Genomic DNA, 20,975 nt, shown 5'->3' on the forward strand with positions numbered 1-20,975 from the left:
TCTTATCTGTTTGTGACTTAAAAACTAAATCTAATTTATAATACACCCTAAAAACTCGAATGAAATCAGATGACACACAAAACTGTTTAAAGGGTTTAAAAAAAAGTCAAGAAGAGGAATAATAATAATAAAGAATTACCATCAGAATCGGAACAAGGTCTTCCGTTTGAAACGGAAGACCGTAAATACCTTTTCATGATATGGAATGAAACTTCGTTTATCGGTAAAATACGTATTGTTGCATACATAAATATGTTATGACTTTACTGAAACATATATGATAAACAGCCACACTGTCTTTGTATTTTTTGATTGAGGCACTTAAATCTGACAATTAAAAGAAAAAAATGTTCTTACATTCATTAAAACGATGACTGATTCATAATAATGTGTCATCCAACCATATATCAACTGTACGGTTTTGTAAAGTAATTCATTAGCAGACCTGGGATTTGCAGTTGAGTTTTAATTTCCTTTCGTTTAAAAATGTATTTATTCTTACCGAATGACAGAGCTCTATTCAAAGAATGCATACAAATGAAACACGAGTTGCACATAATACTCTAAAGAAAACTGTGTCATTAAATAAGCTATTTTTTTTAAAGGTTCTGTTTATTCATTATACATTTTTAAATACATGGCATGATAGATGGGAAGACTGAGTTTTGCTTTCATATATCTTATTCGTAGTGATTATCGAATTGCTTTATCTCTTTTACTTGGGTTTTTAATTTCTAATTCAATGATCTAGAATTAAAGTCTCTTATAGTGCATGTCTCAATAACCAAACAAATAGATTACTAATCGCTCAAAATAAGGTTTAAATGGATTTTTAGATAATGACGATCTTAGTCAGATTATGAACGAAGTTTAGAAATATCCATCCAAATTAATTCTAAAGGAGCAATTCAATTTTGAAGTTGGCATATTGGTGGTTATAACTTGCTTGGAGTTTTCTATACTTCCTGATGTACATGTTTTGCAATTAGGGAATATGAAAAATTTGCAACTTGTCTTGTATTTTGCGTATTTTATAGGAGTTTTAGCTGTCAATGCCTTCGGTAAGAGTTTTCCTTCAATTTTATTTAAAATAAAAGAGGCTAGTTGCTTTGCTAATATATCTATATATATATATATTTTAAAATCATAGGATGATAATGATGCACTATAACAGTCACTTTCTCAAGTTTTGGTTGACTTCATTTTTTTAATATACATGTTCAAGGAAAATATATCCCCATTGACATAATAGTTATAGATACACACCTTGTTTTTTAAATTTAATGTACATATAAAAATCATAATTATTAACTATGACATCTTATTTATTATAAGTAACGAGCATTGTTTATGTAATTAATTTGATGATGATTCAAAGAGGAGAATTATCTGAAATCCTTTATTAATTTGCATCAGATTTAACTTAAGAATTTTAGTTTCTTTGAATGATTACTTTTATTGCTATAATTATTTTTTGTAAAGTTTATGTACGTGCACATACAATTTAAAAAACAAATTTGGCATTGTGTTATATTTGATTTGTTTTCCACCCGTTCTAGAAAAAAGGGGTATAATAATTTACCATTGCAAATTACCGTCGAAGATTTTTCAGTAAATATGTTTTGCGATGTTTGAAATGTTTTAGCGATCTGTGTTTAAGCAAGCCTTACGTTTGGATCTATTTTTGTCCCAATCAGAAGTCAACTTCCATTTAAATGTAGACTTTGCTTATTATTTTGTATAACCACATCCAATCGGATGTATAACTAGTGACCATTGACTCATAGATATCTTGTTTGTTTAAATGAAAATTATTTCCTTCAAACTGATGTCTTCATTTTAAGAGGTAAAAACTTAAATAATTTTTTTTTTAAATAATGCTGCTTGGTCCGATTTTATATTAAATTTTGTGTGCGCTTTTAACCGACAGGTTTGCTGAGTATGTGTATGATAATAAACATTGCAATACGTACATGTACAAGGGTGTCGCGTTAGTTCGCACCTTATTAAGATTCGCTCCCGACGTCAAGGCCGGTATTACAACAAGCATTCTGAGAGTATTGCATAAGCAATACACGTCCCCTACCGGTTTGTACAAATTTGTGAAAACAATGCACTGTTATGAAGAATATCATTTCTTACCGTCTCAACAGACCAACCCGATAACGAACCCGATTGTAATAATACAAAAAACCCTGTCGATTAAATTTATCACACTCTGGTTTTCACCGTCGTGATGTTTGGGGAAAAGCTCAGCAGATTTGTGGCTATGTGAGGAACTCACGTTCACAATACCTGAGGAATCAAAATCAAAATCCGTAGAAATTAATTAAAAGATGTTTATTTCGATGAGCCGCAATTGGAAAGTCGTTTCAAATCACAAATATAAAAATATAAAGTTGTACAATTTCAGAGATTAAAAGCATTATCTAAAACACAAATGATGATGTAAACAAACATGTAAACACGAGTGAAAATAACGTACAGTACACATAAAAAGAAATCAGAACAAGATCAAGCACACGGCTTACCCATAAAAATTTTCTTTTGTAATAACATAATGGATCGAAAATGAATTATCGAAAGAATAAAATAATTACTTAAGATTTTGACATGTTTTAGAATTTAGCGGATAAAATTTCTGTTTTCGTTTTGTATAGGTTAACTTGTTTATCTCTTAGCACAGAAGAGTTCTTTTAATTTAGTGCGGTAAAATTTAAAGTTGAAATATGAAAAATTCGTGAAACTAATTAATTTATTAAGGATAACGAATTACTTACGTTATTTAGTTCAATAACAAAATTAATATAAGTTGAACAGAATCTTTATAGTTAGATTTGATAATTTAAGAATTGTCATGATTTATTAATCAAATTCCTTTACAAGTAAATAATAATAAAAAAAACTTTTCAAAATAGTCTTAAAATAAGATTTCCTAAATAATAAATATTATTAAAAGTACTTAGAAATAGTTTTGAGCTTACCTGAGGAATCAAAATCAAAATCCGTAGAAATTAATTAAAAGATGTTTATTTCGATGAGCCGCAATTGGAAAGTGATTTCGTAAAAATCACTTACCAACGCGGCCACTCTACGGACTTGAAATTGACCAATCAGGTAACTCATTTTAAAAAGGTTAACGCCCAATTTCGGCAAAATTTCTTTGATGCTTGACACTGTTAACTAAGCCAAAAAGGTGTTACAACAATTACTCGCATTTCCGCAAAGAATACCTGTAACAAAGACAGGATTGAAATGAAGCCGAAACAAAATAAATAAGTTTATCTACGTGGAATTTCGAAGTGTCAAGCTAATGCGCCAAAGAATTTATTTCCAAAGAAACCGAAAAACGAAATGTTTACATTACTACCTAACAGCCTGTAAAAAATTCTTTAATGTAAAATGACATTCTATATGTTACATAAGATGTGCTAGTAAACCTTGGGAGTGAAAATTAGTCTAAATAAAATTTATGTAAGAATACCATTTTAAGTTAAAAGAATGTATGAGATATTTCATCGCACTTAACGAAATACATCAATCAAACTAATTTCAATTATTAAATTTTGATACGTAATTATAGGTCATAAACGCACAAATTTCTATTTCAAATAACAACATTTTTCAATTAATCGAACAATGAAATATCATGAATTGCTGATTCATGTTACTTATAACTGTTACATTTAAACTGTTATAGTTAAGTTTAAATTGATAAATTTTAAACTTTTAATGTAACAAATTTACAACACAATGCTTGATACTATTTTACAGAACTTATTTGTTTGTTAGAAACAATAAAAGGAATGGTCCAAGTAATGCACGATATTATTACTGACAACATACTTTCCTCGTTTATTTGATAAACACCGAGCCCGATAACGAGCCCGAACATTAAAAAAATTGGAATATAAAAACTTATTTTTTTGGAAAATATGTCAACCAGACGCTACAAAAGTGTAAACTTGATCTGTAGTTTGATATTTTGAAGCTGCTCAGTAAGTTTCATATCATTCGTCCAACGCATAAAGAAAAAAACAGTGGAAAACTGAAGTGGGACAGACAGACGGACGGACGGACAGACGGACTGACGGACGCAGAGGAAAGCTATAGTCCCCAGCCGGTTGTAGGAGACTAATAACTGACATTCTTTTTTTTAATAAAGGAAATATATTTCAAAAATGATTTGGCAAATTAACAATAATCCTAGGTACTTTTTTAAAAGTTTTGATCACAATCGATGCATAACTTGAAGGTTGAATACACTCAATCAGTTGGGACACAAAGACAGACGATCTCCTTTCCTTAAGATGCCCTTGATGCATTAGGGTTTTCTTATTGTGTTGCCAATAACAAATTAGCTTCATTTACTTATATTTACATTTTCCAGTGTCTTTGCCTGTGATAACACTAAGTATCGATTTTGTACTGTATAACCCATAATACAAATGACGCCAAATTGAGGCGCCAGTGGGGTTTGCTTATTTATATTTAAATATTACATCGTACGATGGCTTAAAATTATATTAAAAAAAGGTAATAAGGAATCATTCTTTGAATATTATGAGGTGATAATTTTGGTCGGGGTGTGATCAAGTCTATCATAAAGCCCTTCGGGCTTTATTGGATTTGATCACGCCCCAACCAAATTTATCACCTCATAATACTCAAAGAATGATTCTTTATTCCTTATTAAATATCTCTAACTTTGAAGGAGATCATATCTGCTGCTGTAGATATGGAGCCAGTATTCTATTCTAACACTCGTCGATTTTATTAGAGTCATAATAGCAGGGTTACATCTGGAAAAAAACATACACAAATGTTGTCATTTTTAAAGTCGTTAATATATTTCCCTTTCTATTTACTGAATGACCAAAACGATATATTTTACGAATATTATTTTCAGAAAATCTATCAAAAAGAAATACCACAGCTATTTCATTGAGTTCGACATACAGTAATTCTTTAGCAACATTCGCAAATGATGGGGATACTATTACAAATGATCATCGAGTCTGTTCACACACTGAGATAAACAAAGATAAAGCCTGGTTACAGCTGGATTTTGGAAAACCATACAGCATAAATACAATTAGAATTCATTATAGAAATGAGGGTAAGTCTTAGTGAATAAAACAGGTATTTATAAGAATTACATTTAAGGCAATGCATAAAGATCTTTAATTTTTAAGCAGTAGATATATTTATAGTGTCTTTATTCTTTTTGTTTAAATTCAATGTTTGGTTGGCATTTTAGACATCTGGAAGCCATACAGATTCAGAGAGTTTTATATTGATATGTCTGACATACCAGCAACACAATCGAATACATCAGAAAGAACCCGCTGTTACACTGACAATACAACATATCCTGACGTGCCCCCATTTCTAATGGAGGTGCCTTGTAAACTGACAGCAAGATACCTCATTGTAGAGACTACCTACGACGCACCTGAAGATGATAATATAACAGGGGCTGTTCTTGAGATCTGTGAAATAGAAGTTTTTGGTATTAATGCATTATATTAAATTCATTACTTTGCATATTATTACTATAAAGCTATGTATTCTTGTTAAGCGTTACAGTGTATACATGTGTATACAGGTGACACTCGATGGCTCGAACTTCGATCTCTCGAAGTTTTTTATCTCTCCAAGTGAGCTCACGGTCACAATTTTTTTCTCTATATAACTAAGCAAATTAAATCTTGATCTCTCGAACTCCGATCTTTCGAAATTCTTGATCTCTCGAAGTAAAACCTAATTCCCGTTATACATATTTTATTGTTTTTCACTCTTGATAATTCGAAGTGGTTGCAGTGTAGGGACGCGACCGATTAAGCGTATAATTATAGCTCCGCGTGGACCTTACCTGGATGGTCGAGCGATGCGTGGTAGTGTTAATTGATTGATTACGTAAGAGACACTACCCCTTGCTTCCCTCAAAGGGTAGATAGGTAATTTATAACTGATCTATTAATTTCAACAACTTGTGAAAGTTACCGTAAAACACTCTTTATTTAAAATATTCTATGATTAAGATAACATAATACATGTATATTAATATCTTTTTTAACGTAAAAACCACAAAAAGTTCTGTATCGTTTAAACTAAAGTAATATAGCAGAAAAAACGAATGAAATTATTATGTAAGACTATCCTTCCATATTATAAATATAAACCTCTGGCCCACAGGGGCCAAGCCCGTTTTAACATTAATTTCAATGTAACAATAAATAAAGAAAGGGGTCGAACTCTGACCCAGATAAAAAAAAAACTGCCAGCTCGCTTCAAAAGCCTAATAAATCAATTGTTTTAAACACTTGCAATATGAATGTTTTTTTCTTCAGAAAAGTAATGTCTAAGACACACTCATGCCGAATTTCAAGTTGATGGATCTTAAAATAGCGGAGATATACGTCATTATTCTTTCGAAGTCGCCAGTGTATTTTTACTCGGATATTTACCGGTCCAGGGCTCACAATGGGATGTTGCCTATGACAACAGCAGTATTGCAACAAGTCAAGACACATTCAAACTAATCTTTTAACATCTCACATTAAACGCACGCTACTCACATCCTTAAATTACGATAAAATTCCTTAAATACTCTCCAAACTGAACTTTTATTCTGCAGCCACATTGACTTCTGATAGGGCCAGTCATTTTACGTCTTTAAAAAAGGCTGATTCTTATTGAACCATCAAGAATATTAACCAATGAAATTGAGTTTAACATTTTCAATCACAATGGCCGGTCTGGTCAGAAATTGATGTGAACAAAAATTTCTGATTTTTTTTTTTTTTTGAATTTTCAATTTCTCGAACTCCTTATCTTTCGAAGTTAAATCATGGTTTCCTGAAGTTCGAGCTATCGATATTTACCAGTACTTCAATGTGTCAATATATTAACAGTGACTGTTCAAAAAGGGTAACAATTGAAATTGACACCCCGAGAAAAACAGTGACAATCTCCGCAAAATGGACACCCCAAGATTACCATTGACAGCCTACTCAAATCATACTGAACCTAAAAACTTGAACTTTTTTTTATTTTACAACGATTGATAAACAAGTTCTACAACTTATATTAATATCTCTCGTTGGCACGGATGTTGGCGCGAGGTGGTCCTTGTCGAGGGAAGAAGCCGGAGTACCTGGAGAAAACCCACGTGTCAAAGCGGGCGACCGCCGTACCCTTTTACATACAACCACTGTCGATCACGGGGATCAAACTCGGGTCGCAGCGGAACTGAACGTTTTAATTAATAAAAATAAGTTACTCCTTTTCTATCGTAATGACTTGAATTCTACGGCGAACCATATACGCACTATTTACGTGCATGTAACAGTTCGTAATAAGAACAAGCGCAATAAAGCTATAGAGAATGGGCCCTTTTTCAGTGCATGTTTTTATGTAAAAAATATTTTTTTTTATCGTAATAATTAAGCACTGATGGATACTTCTGATTTATATGCACGCTTAAATTTACCAAAATTAGCATACAGTTTAAAAAAATTAGGATTTTTGAATGCCTATAAATAATCTAAATCCGGAAAAATCGAACCGAACCTACTTGAATTTTGTCTATTTAAATCAGAGGAAGGAGACATTTAAATCAACATTGCTCTGATGGTGGATCGATTGGTGCGTTTGCAAAATTATACTTTTTGCATTATTGAAGATATTTTACGTCTGAAAAAAAATCTAATAAAGCTTTGAAGTTGCATATTACAATAGTGACCAAACAACATTCCTGACCATACAAAGATGATAGAAAGCGATTTAAAACGTGTCAATGATTTACAGTGAGCACATTTGACGAACGTTTATCTGGATAGAACCCGCGTGATTGTTTGAAATAATTCATTCCATGCGTTGGTTCAAACATGGTTCACACAGATAAAAGCTGTCGCTTGTTATAGGAAAAACCTTAAAAGTTTCATACATTTTTCATATTTTAGGTACCAGCCCAATGATGTTCAAACTTCTTACTTTCACAGGGGTTTTCTAAATGTATATTGCGTATTTTGTCTTTTCCATAAGTTTGTACTCGGTTAGGCAGACAGTAAACAAAGGCTTTGAAATGAATGGCCATCCTCGATTTACAATACAATATCACGAATGTGTGCTGACCCCTACTATGTTTTAAAGCTTCGTGCTTATTATATACTATAAATTCAGCGCTAAAACCTAATTTATCTTATGGAGTAGACATCAATAGATAATGTTAGGAAAAAATATGCTTAGTTTGAATCTTAATTTTTCACTTTTTATCTGGACCCATAAGTGCACTCGTCTTTTGTTGTGTTACCCATTTACAAGTATGTTGCTGACGATAATAGAACTGATAATTAACTGTGCCTAAACCAGTCCAATGTCAGCATTTAACATGAAAGTACAATCAATAAACTTAGTTCTCAATTGTTCTTTATTTATCGGTTAAGTAAGCTTAAGTGTTGAAAAATACTGTATTTTAGGATGCGAAGTTGGTGAATATGGCGCTGATTGTAAGTCGTGCATTGGATGCCAAGTCTGTGATATAACTAGTGGTAAATGTAGAACATGTAAGTCATTTATTTAACCAAAATATGTAGATGATAATTTTCAATTTTTTTATCGATGTATCGAAATTAAGATAATGTATGCAAATAAAATTAAGAAAATATACTGAATGGCCCATCAAATATTTTTACCTTATTTTTAATTGAGATAAATATACTTTTCTATGTGTATGTCTATGAGTACAGTATGTGTGTGTATGAATTGAATTGCTTTATGTGTATCTATTATAATGTTAACTATATCATTCTGTTAGCTTATTTAATACTGCATCTCTCAACTTATAGCACAATTTTAAAAATTGTTATGTTAAATATTACATATTTAATTCTTTTGGATAATGCATTTTAACAAACTCATTTTATCTTCTTCTTTTCTTTGTAGATGCGGAACTGTGCATGCTTTCTACTAGCAAATATTACATATTAATATATTAAATATATCATACCATTGTTGTTTCTCCTAAATATATAAAAAAAAATTCGAGATAAACTATTATTGCAATATGATTACAATGTATTTTATTGGGTTTGACATTTTTGAGCCAATCATTTATTTCTGATGCATTAGTTATTTTGTAGAATTAAAGATATCCAAGTGCATGTTACAAAAAATTTGACGCATTGATGGCAGTGAAGACAACCAAGGCTATCAAAACCTATCTTTTATCGATTTTAAAAAAGAACCATCGCCCTATTTGCTTTCCTGAACGCATAAGCCATGACAAAAAGTTATTTCTTTTATATTATACATTTTTGTCAAGACCTGTTAATCATACCAATGTTTTCTCCTCTTTTTCACTTAAGGAAAACTAAAATTTCTGTAAACATATATATTTCTTAAGTTGAAAACAGCATTTGGATGACTGATTCTGTTTTGGAGATATTTTTATACAACTTTCCTTGTGTTTTTATATCAACTGATTTTTTTTGTTTTTCCAAATCAAAGAAGCACTGCCCACCCGTACAAGAGTATCCATCGGCCCATCTGATACACAGTTTCACTTCTCAGTCCAATCATTGAAGGTTTGTAAACTGTAATTTCTGTTTTGTTGTAAGAGTTTTCCCCCAAATATTTCATGAACGGTAACTATTTGTTGAATAAAATCAAAATACCTCTCTTTTGATATCAAGAAAAAGGTGCTTGTCAGCCAAATTAGGCGCCAATCTGACTTCTTTTTTCATCCGTTGCTGTCTTACTTGAAACAAATAGTGTCCGACTCTTCGAAAAAAAATATGCACCCTCGTCGCTTTAACATGCACACGTTTGTAAACGGGATGTCACATTATTAGGGCCCCGCAAGGATTTGCGGGTGCCCTATAGTAATCACTCTGTCCGTCCGTCCTTCTGTCCGTCCGTCTGTCACTCTTCCGTCCACAAATTTCCTGTTTTTTTCTTATAACTTTTTTTATGGTTGCCCAATCAAGTTCAAATTTGGTATGGTAGTTCAGTAGGCAGAAATACATATTTCGATGCTAAGTTTGGTTCTCTATGTCTTCTGGTTTGGAGCTGGGGTGGTGGGGTAGATTCCTAACTATGCATAAGAATGAATGGGCAAAGAGAGATAACTGCTGAGAATGAATGGGCAAAGAGAGATAACTGCTGAGAATGTTACCATTGTATACATGGAAGGCTGTGCAATATTTGTCGTTTGGGATTAATTAACCTTCCACAGGAAGAAAATCCTAAGCTTTATTTTTATCTGTCACATTGAGATTAATTACTGCACTGCCTGTGTCTGCAAATGAACTTTGTTTTGAAGTTAAGGTCAATTTTGAATGATGTGTAGTATTGTGTACATTCTTTGAAATATGGATTTAAAATATAATACTCATATTTTATTTTGGTTAAAATACCGTACACAATGATTTATGATAATTTTATTGAATTATAAAATCAAGATATATATTAAGATATCCTTTTTCACTATTTTATTTTTTAATTATTTATTTTATTTTTTTCTGCCTTAATGCTGTTAATTTTAACAGGTAATCAGATAATAACCCCATTCTGTCATTTCTGAAAAAAAAATCTTATTGTAAATTTAGAAGAAAAGGATGAGAGAGCAGAACAATTCATCCCCTGGGATTAATTATCTGGCCTGCTGCAGATAATTTAGAGGCTTATCTCTATCTGTCATATGAAGATTAATGAACATCTTTGTCTGCAAGTGATGTTTGTTTGAAGTTGAGGCAAAGCCTAGGTATCATTGCATTGGTATCAATTCTTTGTTTTTTTAACAATTTTTATTTCATCCCATGTTAACCCCCTTTATCCCGTGGATATGATTCATTGGATATTTTTTTTATATCCCACAGTTGTGACTTTACAATGGGATTTGCGTAGGCATAATGAAGTAAAATAATGTGGAGTTTTATAAACAGTGTAAACATTGATTGTGGTGTATAAAACATGGGATAAATAGAATCTCATATGATTTGTAGTACAATATGATTTTTATCCAACTTGTGTGTTTTATCCCCTCACTAAGGCTCAAGAAAAAAAACCACTTTAATTGTAGAATGAAAATCATATCCAACGACAAATCACGAGATCCTATATATTCCAGTTCTTTACATCTTCTGCCGGGCATTTATTTTTCATCATTGTTAATATAAAGAGGATGGAATTCAAAGTTTTTTTCACTTCTCTATATTCATTGTCATAGCGGGGCCCTTCCTGACTGGTCAGTTTTCTAGTTGTAATGAGTTTTATATTGACTCTAGTTATTTACATCCCGATCTGCTTCAATACTCGTATTGAAAATAGAGTAACATTGTCCGTCTGCGAGATTTTTGAAGTATTTTATCATGAAAAAAAACGTTTCGCACACTTAGAATTTTGTTACATAAATCAACCTGATGATCACAACCATTCTCGAAGTATTTACAAAGTAGTTTTCATGAAAGTATTTCAGAAAAAAAATAAAGAAGTCGCCCTATATCAGCATGTACATGTACCCTCGTAAACACGAAGTATATGAAATGTTTTTTTTTATGCCATTAAATAAAAATCATCATATAATTCTTATGTTTCAGTTTGGTTGGAAATCAAAATGAAAGCTATGAAAAAACTTCAAATGTATATTTGTACAAATACAACAAAGAATTACAGTAAAATGAAAATATTCATTTATGGGGTCATTTTAGGCTTAAACAATATATAGTCCTTTGTTAACTTTATTTTTATTTTATTAAAACAATATTTTATTCAATATAATATATTGAATTGGGTAAGGCAGCAGGCACTGCCTTTTTTAGTCCTCTCCTCTTTCAAATTTGTTAGTGGAAGTTTTAAAGTTTTAAGACAAGAACTAAAACAAAAAATCATTAATTTTCATTAAAAAAATCATATTACTCTGTCATGTGTTAAAAAAAATAAACAACTGCACATAGCTAAATCATTAAAAACGTATTGAATGCACGGGCAGCTAAAAAATTACATATTCATATGCATGTATAATATGCCGGGTTATTCTAAATAAAAGTACTTAAATTGTAATTACATAAAAAGGTGATATATGCGGTGTCGAACATGTAATAGAAAAATACATGTTCAAATGCAAGTAATGGTTGTTCAGAAAATGGTTGTTCAGGCTCAGGGTTTTGTATCTGAGAAAGTTATCTGCAATGATTTGGATTAGATAACACAAGTGTAACATGAGACGTAGTTTCTTCTTTTGTACAATGTTTGATGGTTAATGTTATCTACCACATTTTGAGGAAATAAACAACATTGAAAAAAGAAATGAAAAAATTGAGTTGTGTACGTGATAATTGTGAATATTATCTTATTTTTTTTCTTTAGAAACATCCTTGCATGTGTATAGTTTCACTGGGACATTTATTTTATAAAAAACACATCGTTTTTTCTCAATATAACACTATTTTAATGACACAAAATATTGTAGCAGTAAAAATATTAATACAAATTGGTTTCATGTGATATCCATCTGAAGAAATTACGTTTCTAAGGAATACTGATCGGCTGTATCGATAACCATCCAATGACCTGTTGTAAGAAAACAATAGAAATTGAATACGTTATTCGTTAATTGCTTTGATAAGTTGAAACTTGATGATTATACAAAATTTACACAAAGACTCCGAAATACATAAAAATACACAAGGAATGAAAAATCCGATCACAAAATGCAAATGCATTAAAATAAACCACTATAATTATAAATTTCAGCAATTTACCGTTAAAGCGTTTAAACTTAACTTTGAAACGTTGATAAAACTTTGGAACGTTGATAATCAACGTATTCGCTCAAAGACGCATTTAATAGTATTGATATCTATTCCATTTACAAATCATTTGGATCAAAAATAATTTTTAGAAAACCTTTAATAACCTTGTTCTAAAGTACATGTTTGTCTTCAAGTGCACTTCCTGTGACGTCACATTTAACCAACTCTGTTGGTTATCCAAACTATATTGGAAACCTAATCCTGGGAAAGCCGAATTTACCTGTACAACGTCACCACTGACCCTGCAAAATGAAGTCATTGAACTAGGCAGTTAACGTAGATATATGTGCAGTTATCGACTTTCTTTGTATAGCTAAAGCTAAGCGATTAATGCAGGAAATTGTTTGCCTGGATTTATTTATTTATTAAAAATAAATTTAATTTTTTTTTGACACTCGACTTGAACTGAACGTTTGCAAAAGAAAGAAAAAAAAATACAGTAATTTCTAACTCTATGTGTAATTGATTTAAGGCTGTTTTAACTATTGCATTTAACTAGTTTGTTACTTGGACAGAATTAAAAAAAAAATGTTAAACAACTGTGTCCCAGCATATGAATATATATCCGATTCAAGCGGATGTTAAAAAGTCGAAAGGCAGTGCGAGATAAATTATTGGTTGATATTAGAGCTGTTTCTTGTATTCGTTTTAAAAATATAACAAAACAGTTTTAACTGTCAATTGCGGCAACTTGTGTTTCAATAATTGGATAAAACAAAAGTTTCCAATTGTAACATTTCACTTTAATAGCTTAATTAATAATGTAATACATGTACCCTTCACTACAAGAACACCAATAATTGCAAATACATGTACAGGTGGCAAACAATCATTTATGCTGCGTTGCACTTTGGTTATTTATGTTTCGTCGAGGTCAAACAAATATTCATTAGCTACGACATAGCGGTCCAACAATTGAGTTGTAGACTGGCAGACCGGCCAACATCAAGTTTACAGGATACATTGAGTAAATATTTGATGGACTGGTAAGAATTATATAGGCAAATATTGTTAATGGTATACCCAAAAGCTCTGTCTCATTTCATTACAAACAACGATACCTTGCTCCAGGTACTGGGATACGATACATGATGCCCATGCCGTCAAGTCTAGAGAACTCCCTTTCTACTAAAGCTTTGGAAAACGAAGCCCACTCCTTATTTGTTTCCATGATCCGCCTATCTTTGTCTGGAATCCGCTCCCACTCTGACTTGTGCCAGGCACGTTCAGCCAACGCAAGCATGCGTGGAAACATCATCTCGTGAAGTTGCTGGGATGTCCGTATGGTTTCCGTCCAAACTTGACCTTGTATGCCTTCGATTATGTACATTTATTTTTTAAGAGCAAGCACTATGTAATGGTGAAATTATCTTTTTAAAACCATGTTTTAGTAAAAGTAATTCACTTTGACCAGTCCTCAACATATACATACAACAGTTAACCATACCAATGATGTTCTCCGGTTTCTCTAACTTTAGACATTTATTGTTTGGACATATTCGATCCTTGGTTAATGTTCGACCATCCCTCGACTTGTCGGCATTATAGAATATATTGTCAGGGATATATCCAAAGGTCTTTCGAGTATCAGTGAAGCGGGTAGCCCAGTAATATCCCCTCTCCGCCGGATCTGGTTCATATGGATGGTCAAAATAAAGATGTGTGGCATGGGAAAGAACTACCTGTTTTGAAACAAAAGAAAAAAAAAATACTGTTGAGTCATTGAATTTCATGGGGGCCAATTTGCGTGGATTGGGAGGGGGTTGCATATACGTTCGGGGGGGGGGGGGGGGGGGGTTAATATCGTAGATGCGTCGGTTTTCATTTTTAGTAACAAACTCCACGAATTCTAAAGCTTCCACAGTAATTCTGCATGTAAACACGCACACAATTTTAACAAACACTTATTTTGATCATGCAATGATCGATGCTTATAAATCCACGTGTAAGTAGAATTGGTGCAAAACTGCTGATTTTAAATAGCTCAAACACATATCACTTTACACTATATTTTTAAATCCGTTTCATATCACTTTACACTGGGTTTTTTTTTATTTATTTTTTTAATTGAAATAAACCTATGCATTTCGGAATACATAATTTGTAATTCTACAATGAATTTTTTTATAATGTACAGTGTACGCACAATTATATACAAATTGATGAAGATATGACACAAAAACATTGTATCCTGCATTTGCTAGTTTATAAGCTTCTTATAATATACAGTGTACAATGTACGTAAAATATCAAGTTGATGAGGCTATGACACACAAACCTTGTATCCTGCATTGGCTAGTTTATAGGCTTTGTCCCCGTGTCCTCTCTCCCAAAGGTTGTCCCAATTATACGCTATTATATTCCTAACAGAAGGAAGATTTTCATATTTTTATTTCTTAAATCATGTTTGTTATACTTTCATGTTAAATACTGAAATCTGATTGGTTAAGACGCAGTTAATAATATTTACTATTACCCTCAGCGTTAGCAACGCACTTGGCAACGGGTAACATTAAAAAATGTTACATACGCGAAAATTATGCGCGTACGGTTCGCTGTAGAATTCACGTTATTCCTATATAAAAGCAGTAAAATTTTCTTAAAAATTTTAAAAAAGACATTCAGTATAACAAAATAAATAGTGCCTGTTTGGGAGGATAACAGTTGAAATTGACACCCCTCGAAAACCATTGTCAACCTCCGCTTCGCGTCGGTTGACAATGGTTTTCTCGGGGTGTCAATTTCAATTGTTACCCTCCCAAACAGGCACTATTTATATAATATTACATGATTTAATACCTGTATATTACTAGTATGTCATTAACATGAATTCTGTTTCGATTTTTAAATTGATTCTGCGCTCTAAACACTATACATTTTAAAACAATTTTGACAGTGTTTATATTTCGGTTAAAATGTCTACCTACTGATTGGTTGGAAATGCACTGATATTATAAAGAGCGTTTCCTTCTTTGAGAGCATCTGCCCAGACCGCCATATGCAATCCTTCATCATTAGTTAGATTTGACATGAAATGAGCAAAGTATCTCTTAAGTGTGGCGGTATCATTGAGACCTTTTTTCGATAGAAACTTTTTGCATTCCGGAGATTCTTTCCAAGCTCCCGCTACTTCGTCCCCTGAATGTGATTAAATATTTTGAGACGATGTTTAAATTTGTTGTAATTTAATATGATTGAATAATCTACCGATAGGAGAACAATTCTCTTGCGATTAGAAAAAAAGCTATATAAAAGCAATGATTATTTCTATTGTCATTCTAATTTATGAAGCTCTATTGACCTCAAGCAAACACAAATATAACAACAAGAGGCAGCTGCACACAGCATTTAACTTACCTCCAAAATGATATATGTTCAAAGGCTGAATGTCTTGATGCATCTCAATAAGTGACGTAATTAGATGACGAATAAATACTGCTGTTGAATTCAAGCAGATATTAATAGCATTATCAGAAAACCACTGCACTGTTAAATATTGTGTTTTGTCAGCAAAATCTGTCAGCAAATATTCATTAGCTTCAACCTCGTTTCCAATTTTCATGTACTTCCGGTATCTTGCCTCCAATGCTTTGATACCTGCACGACAATGCCCTGGCATGTCAATCTCCGGTATGACTTGAATATTCCGGTCATTAGCATATCTTAATATTTCCATATAGTCCTCGGTTGTGTAAAATCCGGAACCAAGACCGTTTTTTGAAGATCCGGATCCCAATTGAGGAAGAATGCACGTGTCTTCGTTAAGGTCATGACATCTTCTCGAACCAATCTATTGAAATTTATTCATTTAGCATTGAATAACATTATGCAGATTCATTTTATTGTGTCCTCTATTTCTTCCCCTCTTAATTAACATAGAAAAAAAATTACATGAAATTAGTTAGAAGTTTTATGGTTCCGAAGTACACTGAAAGTATGTTCAAAACAAAATACCGATAAATCGGGCATTCATCTATAGTAAATATGATAAACAAAAAGCAGTGCTCATGTAGCTCTGATAACATCAGTTTGTATATGTAATTGCGTCATTTCTTGTGTTGTATTAAGAAAAAAAAAGTATATATCAAATGACAGTCGTCCGGTAGATAACAGCCAACCAGGCTTTTACTTTTAAAACATATTAACTATTTGAATATAGTGGATGTTTGTCGTTTTTAAATGAAAATGATAGATGACAGACACCTTGGTTCGAGAACACATCTACATAGTTAACATATTCAGTATATACCTCTGTAAGCTCAGGTATACCGGGAATTTCCAACCTCCAACCCTCGTCCTCCGTCAAATGGAAATGAAATTGGTTTAATTTGTACATCGCCATTGTCTCTAGTATTTTCAGAATCTCCTCTTTTGAAAAGAAGTTTCGACCTACATCCAAGTGCATCCCCCTGTAGGCAAATCGAGGCTGGTCTTTTATTACACACAACGGAAGTGATTTCCCATCTTGATGTATACTTTTTAATGTCTGATAAGCATAAAACATCCCTGCCTTTGCCCTTGCAGACACCGTAATATACTGAGAACTTATTTGGATCAGATAAGCCTCGTTTACAGTTGTTGAGACGTTCAACGGATTCAAATCATGTTGTTCTGTTATATCAATAAACTTTTCCTGTGGTTTTGTACTCCGAATTGTCAATCCAAAGTGCTCTAAATATTATGAAATAAAGTGTTTGACTTGAAGGCAAAGTATATATTTAATTCATTTTATTTCATTTTCTTGGTATCACTGGTCTATTTTACTTTTAAATGTTTCCTTGCTCATTTCGATGTTAATTTGATTTTCATTAAAAACATTTAATCTTTGTTACCTGCAATTAGTTTGGCAACTTGATAATATTTCGTTGAATTCACTACAGTCCACGATGAATCAACTTTTACGCTGCCACTTTTCATGTTCATTTCAACTGGTGTTGGGATTACAAATTTTTCAGAAACATTGGAGACTGCCAACTCATCATTTTTCTTAAATCTGAAAAAAAAAATCCAAAGAAATGAATTAATTACATGCACGTACATGTATACTGAAAAAGCTTAAAGAAAATTATTCTTCAGGGCTATAAAACACAGGATAACTGAAAAAAGAGAAGTTAAAACAATAAACTATGGCTCAGTAATTATCCCACACACGCCTTTTTGAGGAGCATAAATGCAAAAGCAACTCTATAATTTATTCTTCATGTTGATACATGTAACTTTATTTCATAACATTCTTTCTGGATAAGGAACATTCCTCGTCCTCTGTTTTTACCTTGATTCTGGGGTGAAGGGAGACCAACCATCATCAGCATACCGTTGATACTGTTCCGGTCTCTCGAAAGGTCCCACAAAGGTCAGAGTGTCCCCCTGCGTGGATTCGATATCCCTAGATGTAAGTCCCTCCGCCCAAACATACCAGTTCGGCATCGTATCCGTTTTGGCAGACTGCCAATATTTCATTACCAATTTGCACTCAACAAAATCATGCGACTCCATCCGAAAATTTCTTTCGGGGCACAACTTGCACAAACTTCCGGATACATGATACAGCCGCATTTTACAGTTGTGAAGTTTAAATCCTTCCTTATATGGATATTCATTTGGTTGAACGAGTCGTATTGCGTAGAAATAAATCTCCCAATTGTTGTAGGCAATTGTAAGATTGCCTGTGTTTTTTATTGTTATTTTCGATGTAAATGTTTTCCGCTTGTCAACGAAATTGCTTATAACGTCATATCGTATTTCAGCATTTTCTGCAATATAGTCTATCAAACTTTGGTCAGTTGAATTGTAAACAATGTCCGAGTTTGCTTGTAGATTTGATATAAACACCACTAGAATATATAAAAAAATGTTTTTAAAGAAACAAAAGACAATACAACAAATAAAACATAATATTGTAAAAGTTAAACATCTAACCATAAATCCTTTTTAATCTGGCAGACGTGACTAAATGGAAAACCTGTATACACTTTATTTATCAAAGAAAATGAGCCTGATAATAAAATTGTTATTTATTACGAATAAGGTAAAAGGCAAATGACCAAATCGAGAAAAAAGACCTCCTTTCAAAAGCATTTAGATAAATCTGTTTATGCAGATACTATTTTCTTACAATTTTATAACGAAATACTAGACATTTAATAAATGCACATAACTTTCTATAAACAACTGGATAAAAGGCGGGAATATGAATTTAAAATAGTATAAATGTTGTCTAATGGATTAAGCACGAAATTAAATTCATACACTTGGTTTTTGGAAATTTGATTTAATTAACGCTTTTATACAGTTACATGTACTTTGGCAAGAGGATAGTGAAACAGTGTTTGGACCTACATGCAAGCCATTACAATACTTAATTCATACTTGCAAAAATTCAATATGTTCGATGCAATGTACATGTATTTACATGTAGAAACACTGTTTTTAAAGGAAACTAGTTTTGAAATACTTTGAAGTTAGACAGATTTTATTTTATACGAACTGTTTAAATTTTGAAGACGTTCGTATTCCACGCCATACCAAAGCGCCATTTTTACAGCGGTAGCTATTGTAATCAAGGGCAGACTATCAGCGATAAAAAAAGAACCAGTACTGCGGTAGTACTGCTTTATTATTTGTTTGTTAAAAATTGCTTGATTTTTTTTTTCCAGAAATGTCGATTACTGATCAGAATGCATCCTAGAGTTAGGTGGCTTTAATTCTATCTTGAAATATTATGTTGTTTTTATAGGGTTTTCCGTCTATATCTTAGATTGTTTGCCGCAAAAGCCCAAGCATTTATATAAGAAAAAAATATATGTAACTATTCAAATACAGCTATGAACCTATATGCTATGCGAATTTACATCTCGTTTATTTTAAAATAAATACTGTTTAATCAAATCAACTTCCATCAGTACTTTAGTATTTTGATCATGTATGAAATATCCATTCAAGAATGTTAACTTTTGTTTGGTTGCATTATTTATTGTAATAGCAGATTATCAAATTTGCAAATTCAAAGTAATAAGTGTACCTATCAATATTTGAAAAAACTTTCAAAATGGTGCGTGACATAAAATAAAATATTCCTAGGAACAAAAAACATATTACAATAACAAACTGTCAACTATTTCAAAAATCCATAAAACGAAATACAAATTCAGATCAGAGTAAATCATTGATTCCAATGAAATGCATGATACATACCTGCAATAGTTACGAAGTAAAGCATCGGGCAGTTTTTCTCCATTTTAATCCCCATTCCTTTCCATATTCATTACACAGTGCAGTGGATATCTAAATAGAGGAAGGTATGCAGTAACAACAGGAACAAGTGTCATTTATCTTAGGAATGTCATGTTGTGAAGCATGTTGTCTTACTAAATATGACTTAATGCATTCCTCCATGACAGAGGACAAAGATTAACAAGCAACAGCGGTATGTGAATGTCGTTTGGAAGATGAATATCTGTGTCACTAAGCGAAGCATACAAACGTTTAGTCGTTCGTTATACATTCACATTTTTGATAAGATATTTATGTTTCAATAAGTCCTGTTTATTGTTACATATTTCATTATTCAGTGTTGTATGACAACGGAAATTCTTTAGAAATTGGTTAAACTATACATGCGTTACGAGGGTCAATCAAAAAATACGAAGACTTTGGTCATAGCTATGTTACTTAACGTCATATCATTACTAAATTTGGTAGACATAATTTAACAATAGTTTCAAACAATTTGCAAGAAAAAAAGTAAATAAATTCCTTTATTTCTAAGAATTATTTAGAATCTAATCCTGCAAAAACGAGGTCATGGCGCACGGTCACAATTTGTGTTACTGTAAGACGAGAAAATTTGGCGCATACGTATTTTAGCGCAAACGCAAGTGCCAGTACATTAGCGCACTTATATTTTAACGCATGCATCTTTTCTTTAAAAAAGAAAACAAAAAATTTTGTTGTTTGATAAAAGATCACGCCCAAAATTTAGTTCTGTTTTCACTCAAGCACGTGAACACAACGACTTTGATTTCTATCTCGCATGAACGGTAAACTGTCGTTGAGAACAATACACTTACTTTTGTATAAATCATCAGTAGATAGATATGAAAACTTCATTTATTGGCGATGATGTGTAATTTTTGTTTGTAAACAAATTTGAGTTAT

At 32.1% G+C, this 20,975-nt stretch overlaps 2 protein-coding genes across 4 annotated transcripts; one reads left to right on the plus strand and one right to left on the minus strand.

Annotated features, from left to right (window-relative positions):
- Nucleotides 1-873: 873 nt before the first annotated feature.
- LOC128171248 (uncharacterized) lies at nucleotides 874-9,472 on the plus strand. Of its 3 annotated transcripts, none has more exons than XM_052836996.1 (5): nucleotides 874-1,061; nucleotides 4,910-5,119; nucleotides 5,261-5,512; nucleotides 8,484-8,570; nucleotides 8,950-9,472. In XM_052836996.1, the coding sequence occupies exons 1-5, from the start codon at nucleotides 995-997 to the stop codon at nucleotides 9,000-9,002; spliced, it is 669 nt and encodes a 222-aa protein (XP_052692956.1). In that variant the 5' UTR covers nucleotides 874-994; the 3' UTR covers nucleotides 9,003-9,472. The 3 variants fall into 3 exon arrangements, with proteins under 3 accessions (XP_052692956.1, XP_052692958.1, XP_052692957.1); XM_052836998.1 differs by having other exon boundaries at nucleotides 9,147-9,465; XM_052836997.1 differs by lacking the exon at nucleotides 8,950-9,472 and having other exon boundaries at nucleotides 8,484-8,857.
- A 2,594-nt stretch (nucleotides 9,473-12,066) lies between these two features.
- LOC128171247 (beta-hexosaminidase-like) lies at nucleotides 12,067-20,150 on the minus strand. The gene is made up of 11 exons (XM_052836994.1): nucleotides 20,013-20,150; nucleotides 18,091-18,652; nucleotides 17,651-17,811; nucleotides 17,068-17,489; nucleotides 16,176-16,608; nucleotides 15,746-15,956; nucleotides 15,097-15,181; nucleotides 14,266-14,500; nucleotides 13,880-14,132; nucleotides 12,923-13,060; nucleotides 12,067-12,576 (listed from the first exon to the last, which is right to left on the minus strand). The coding sequence occupies exons 1-11, from the start codon at nucleotides 20,065-20,067 to the stop codon at nucleotides 12,438-12,440; spliced, it is 2,694 nt and encodes an 897-aa protein (XP_052692954.1). The 5' UTR covers nucleotides 20,068-20,150; the 3' UTR covers nucleotides 12,067-12,437.
- Nucleotides 20,151-20,975: the final 825 nt, after the last annotated feature.

Source organism: Crassostrea angulata, chromosome 2 (genome assembly GCF_025612915.1).
Source record: "Crassostrea angulata isolate pt1a10 chromosome 2, ASM2561291v2, whole genome shotgun sequence".
In the NCBI taxonomy this organism is placed as follows: Eukaryota; Metazoa; Mollusca; class Bivalvia; order Ostreida; family Ostreidae; genus Magallana; species Magallana angulata.

Bases quoted from the DNA above. Each gene is read 5' to 3' on its own strand.
- LOC128171248 (XM_052836996.1), top strand. From the start codon at position 995: ATGAAAAATTTGCAACTTGTCTTGTATTTTGCGTATTTTATAGGAGTT. The intron at 5,513-8,483 runs GTATTAATGCAT...ACTGTATTTTAG, and splicing joins CTGTGAAATAGAAGTTTTTG to GATGCGAAGTTGGTGAATAT. The intron at 8,571-8,949 runs GTAAGTCATTTA...TTTTCTTTGTAG, and splicing joins TAGTGGTAAATGTAGAACAT to ATGCGGAACTGTGCATGCTT.
- LOC128171247 (XM_052836994.1), bottom strand. From the start codon at position 20,067: ATGGGGATTAAAATGGAGAAAAACTGCCCGATGCTTTACTTCGTAACT. The intron at 15,182-15,745 runs GTAGGTAGACAT...TCCTTCTGTTAG, and splicing joins AGTGCATTTCCAACCAATCA to GAATATAATAGCGTATAATT. The intron at 14,133-14,265 runs GTATGGTTAACT...ACATAATCGAAG, and splicing joins GAAACCGGAGAACATCATTG to GCATACAAGGTCAAGTTTGG.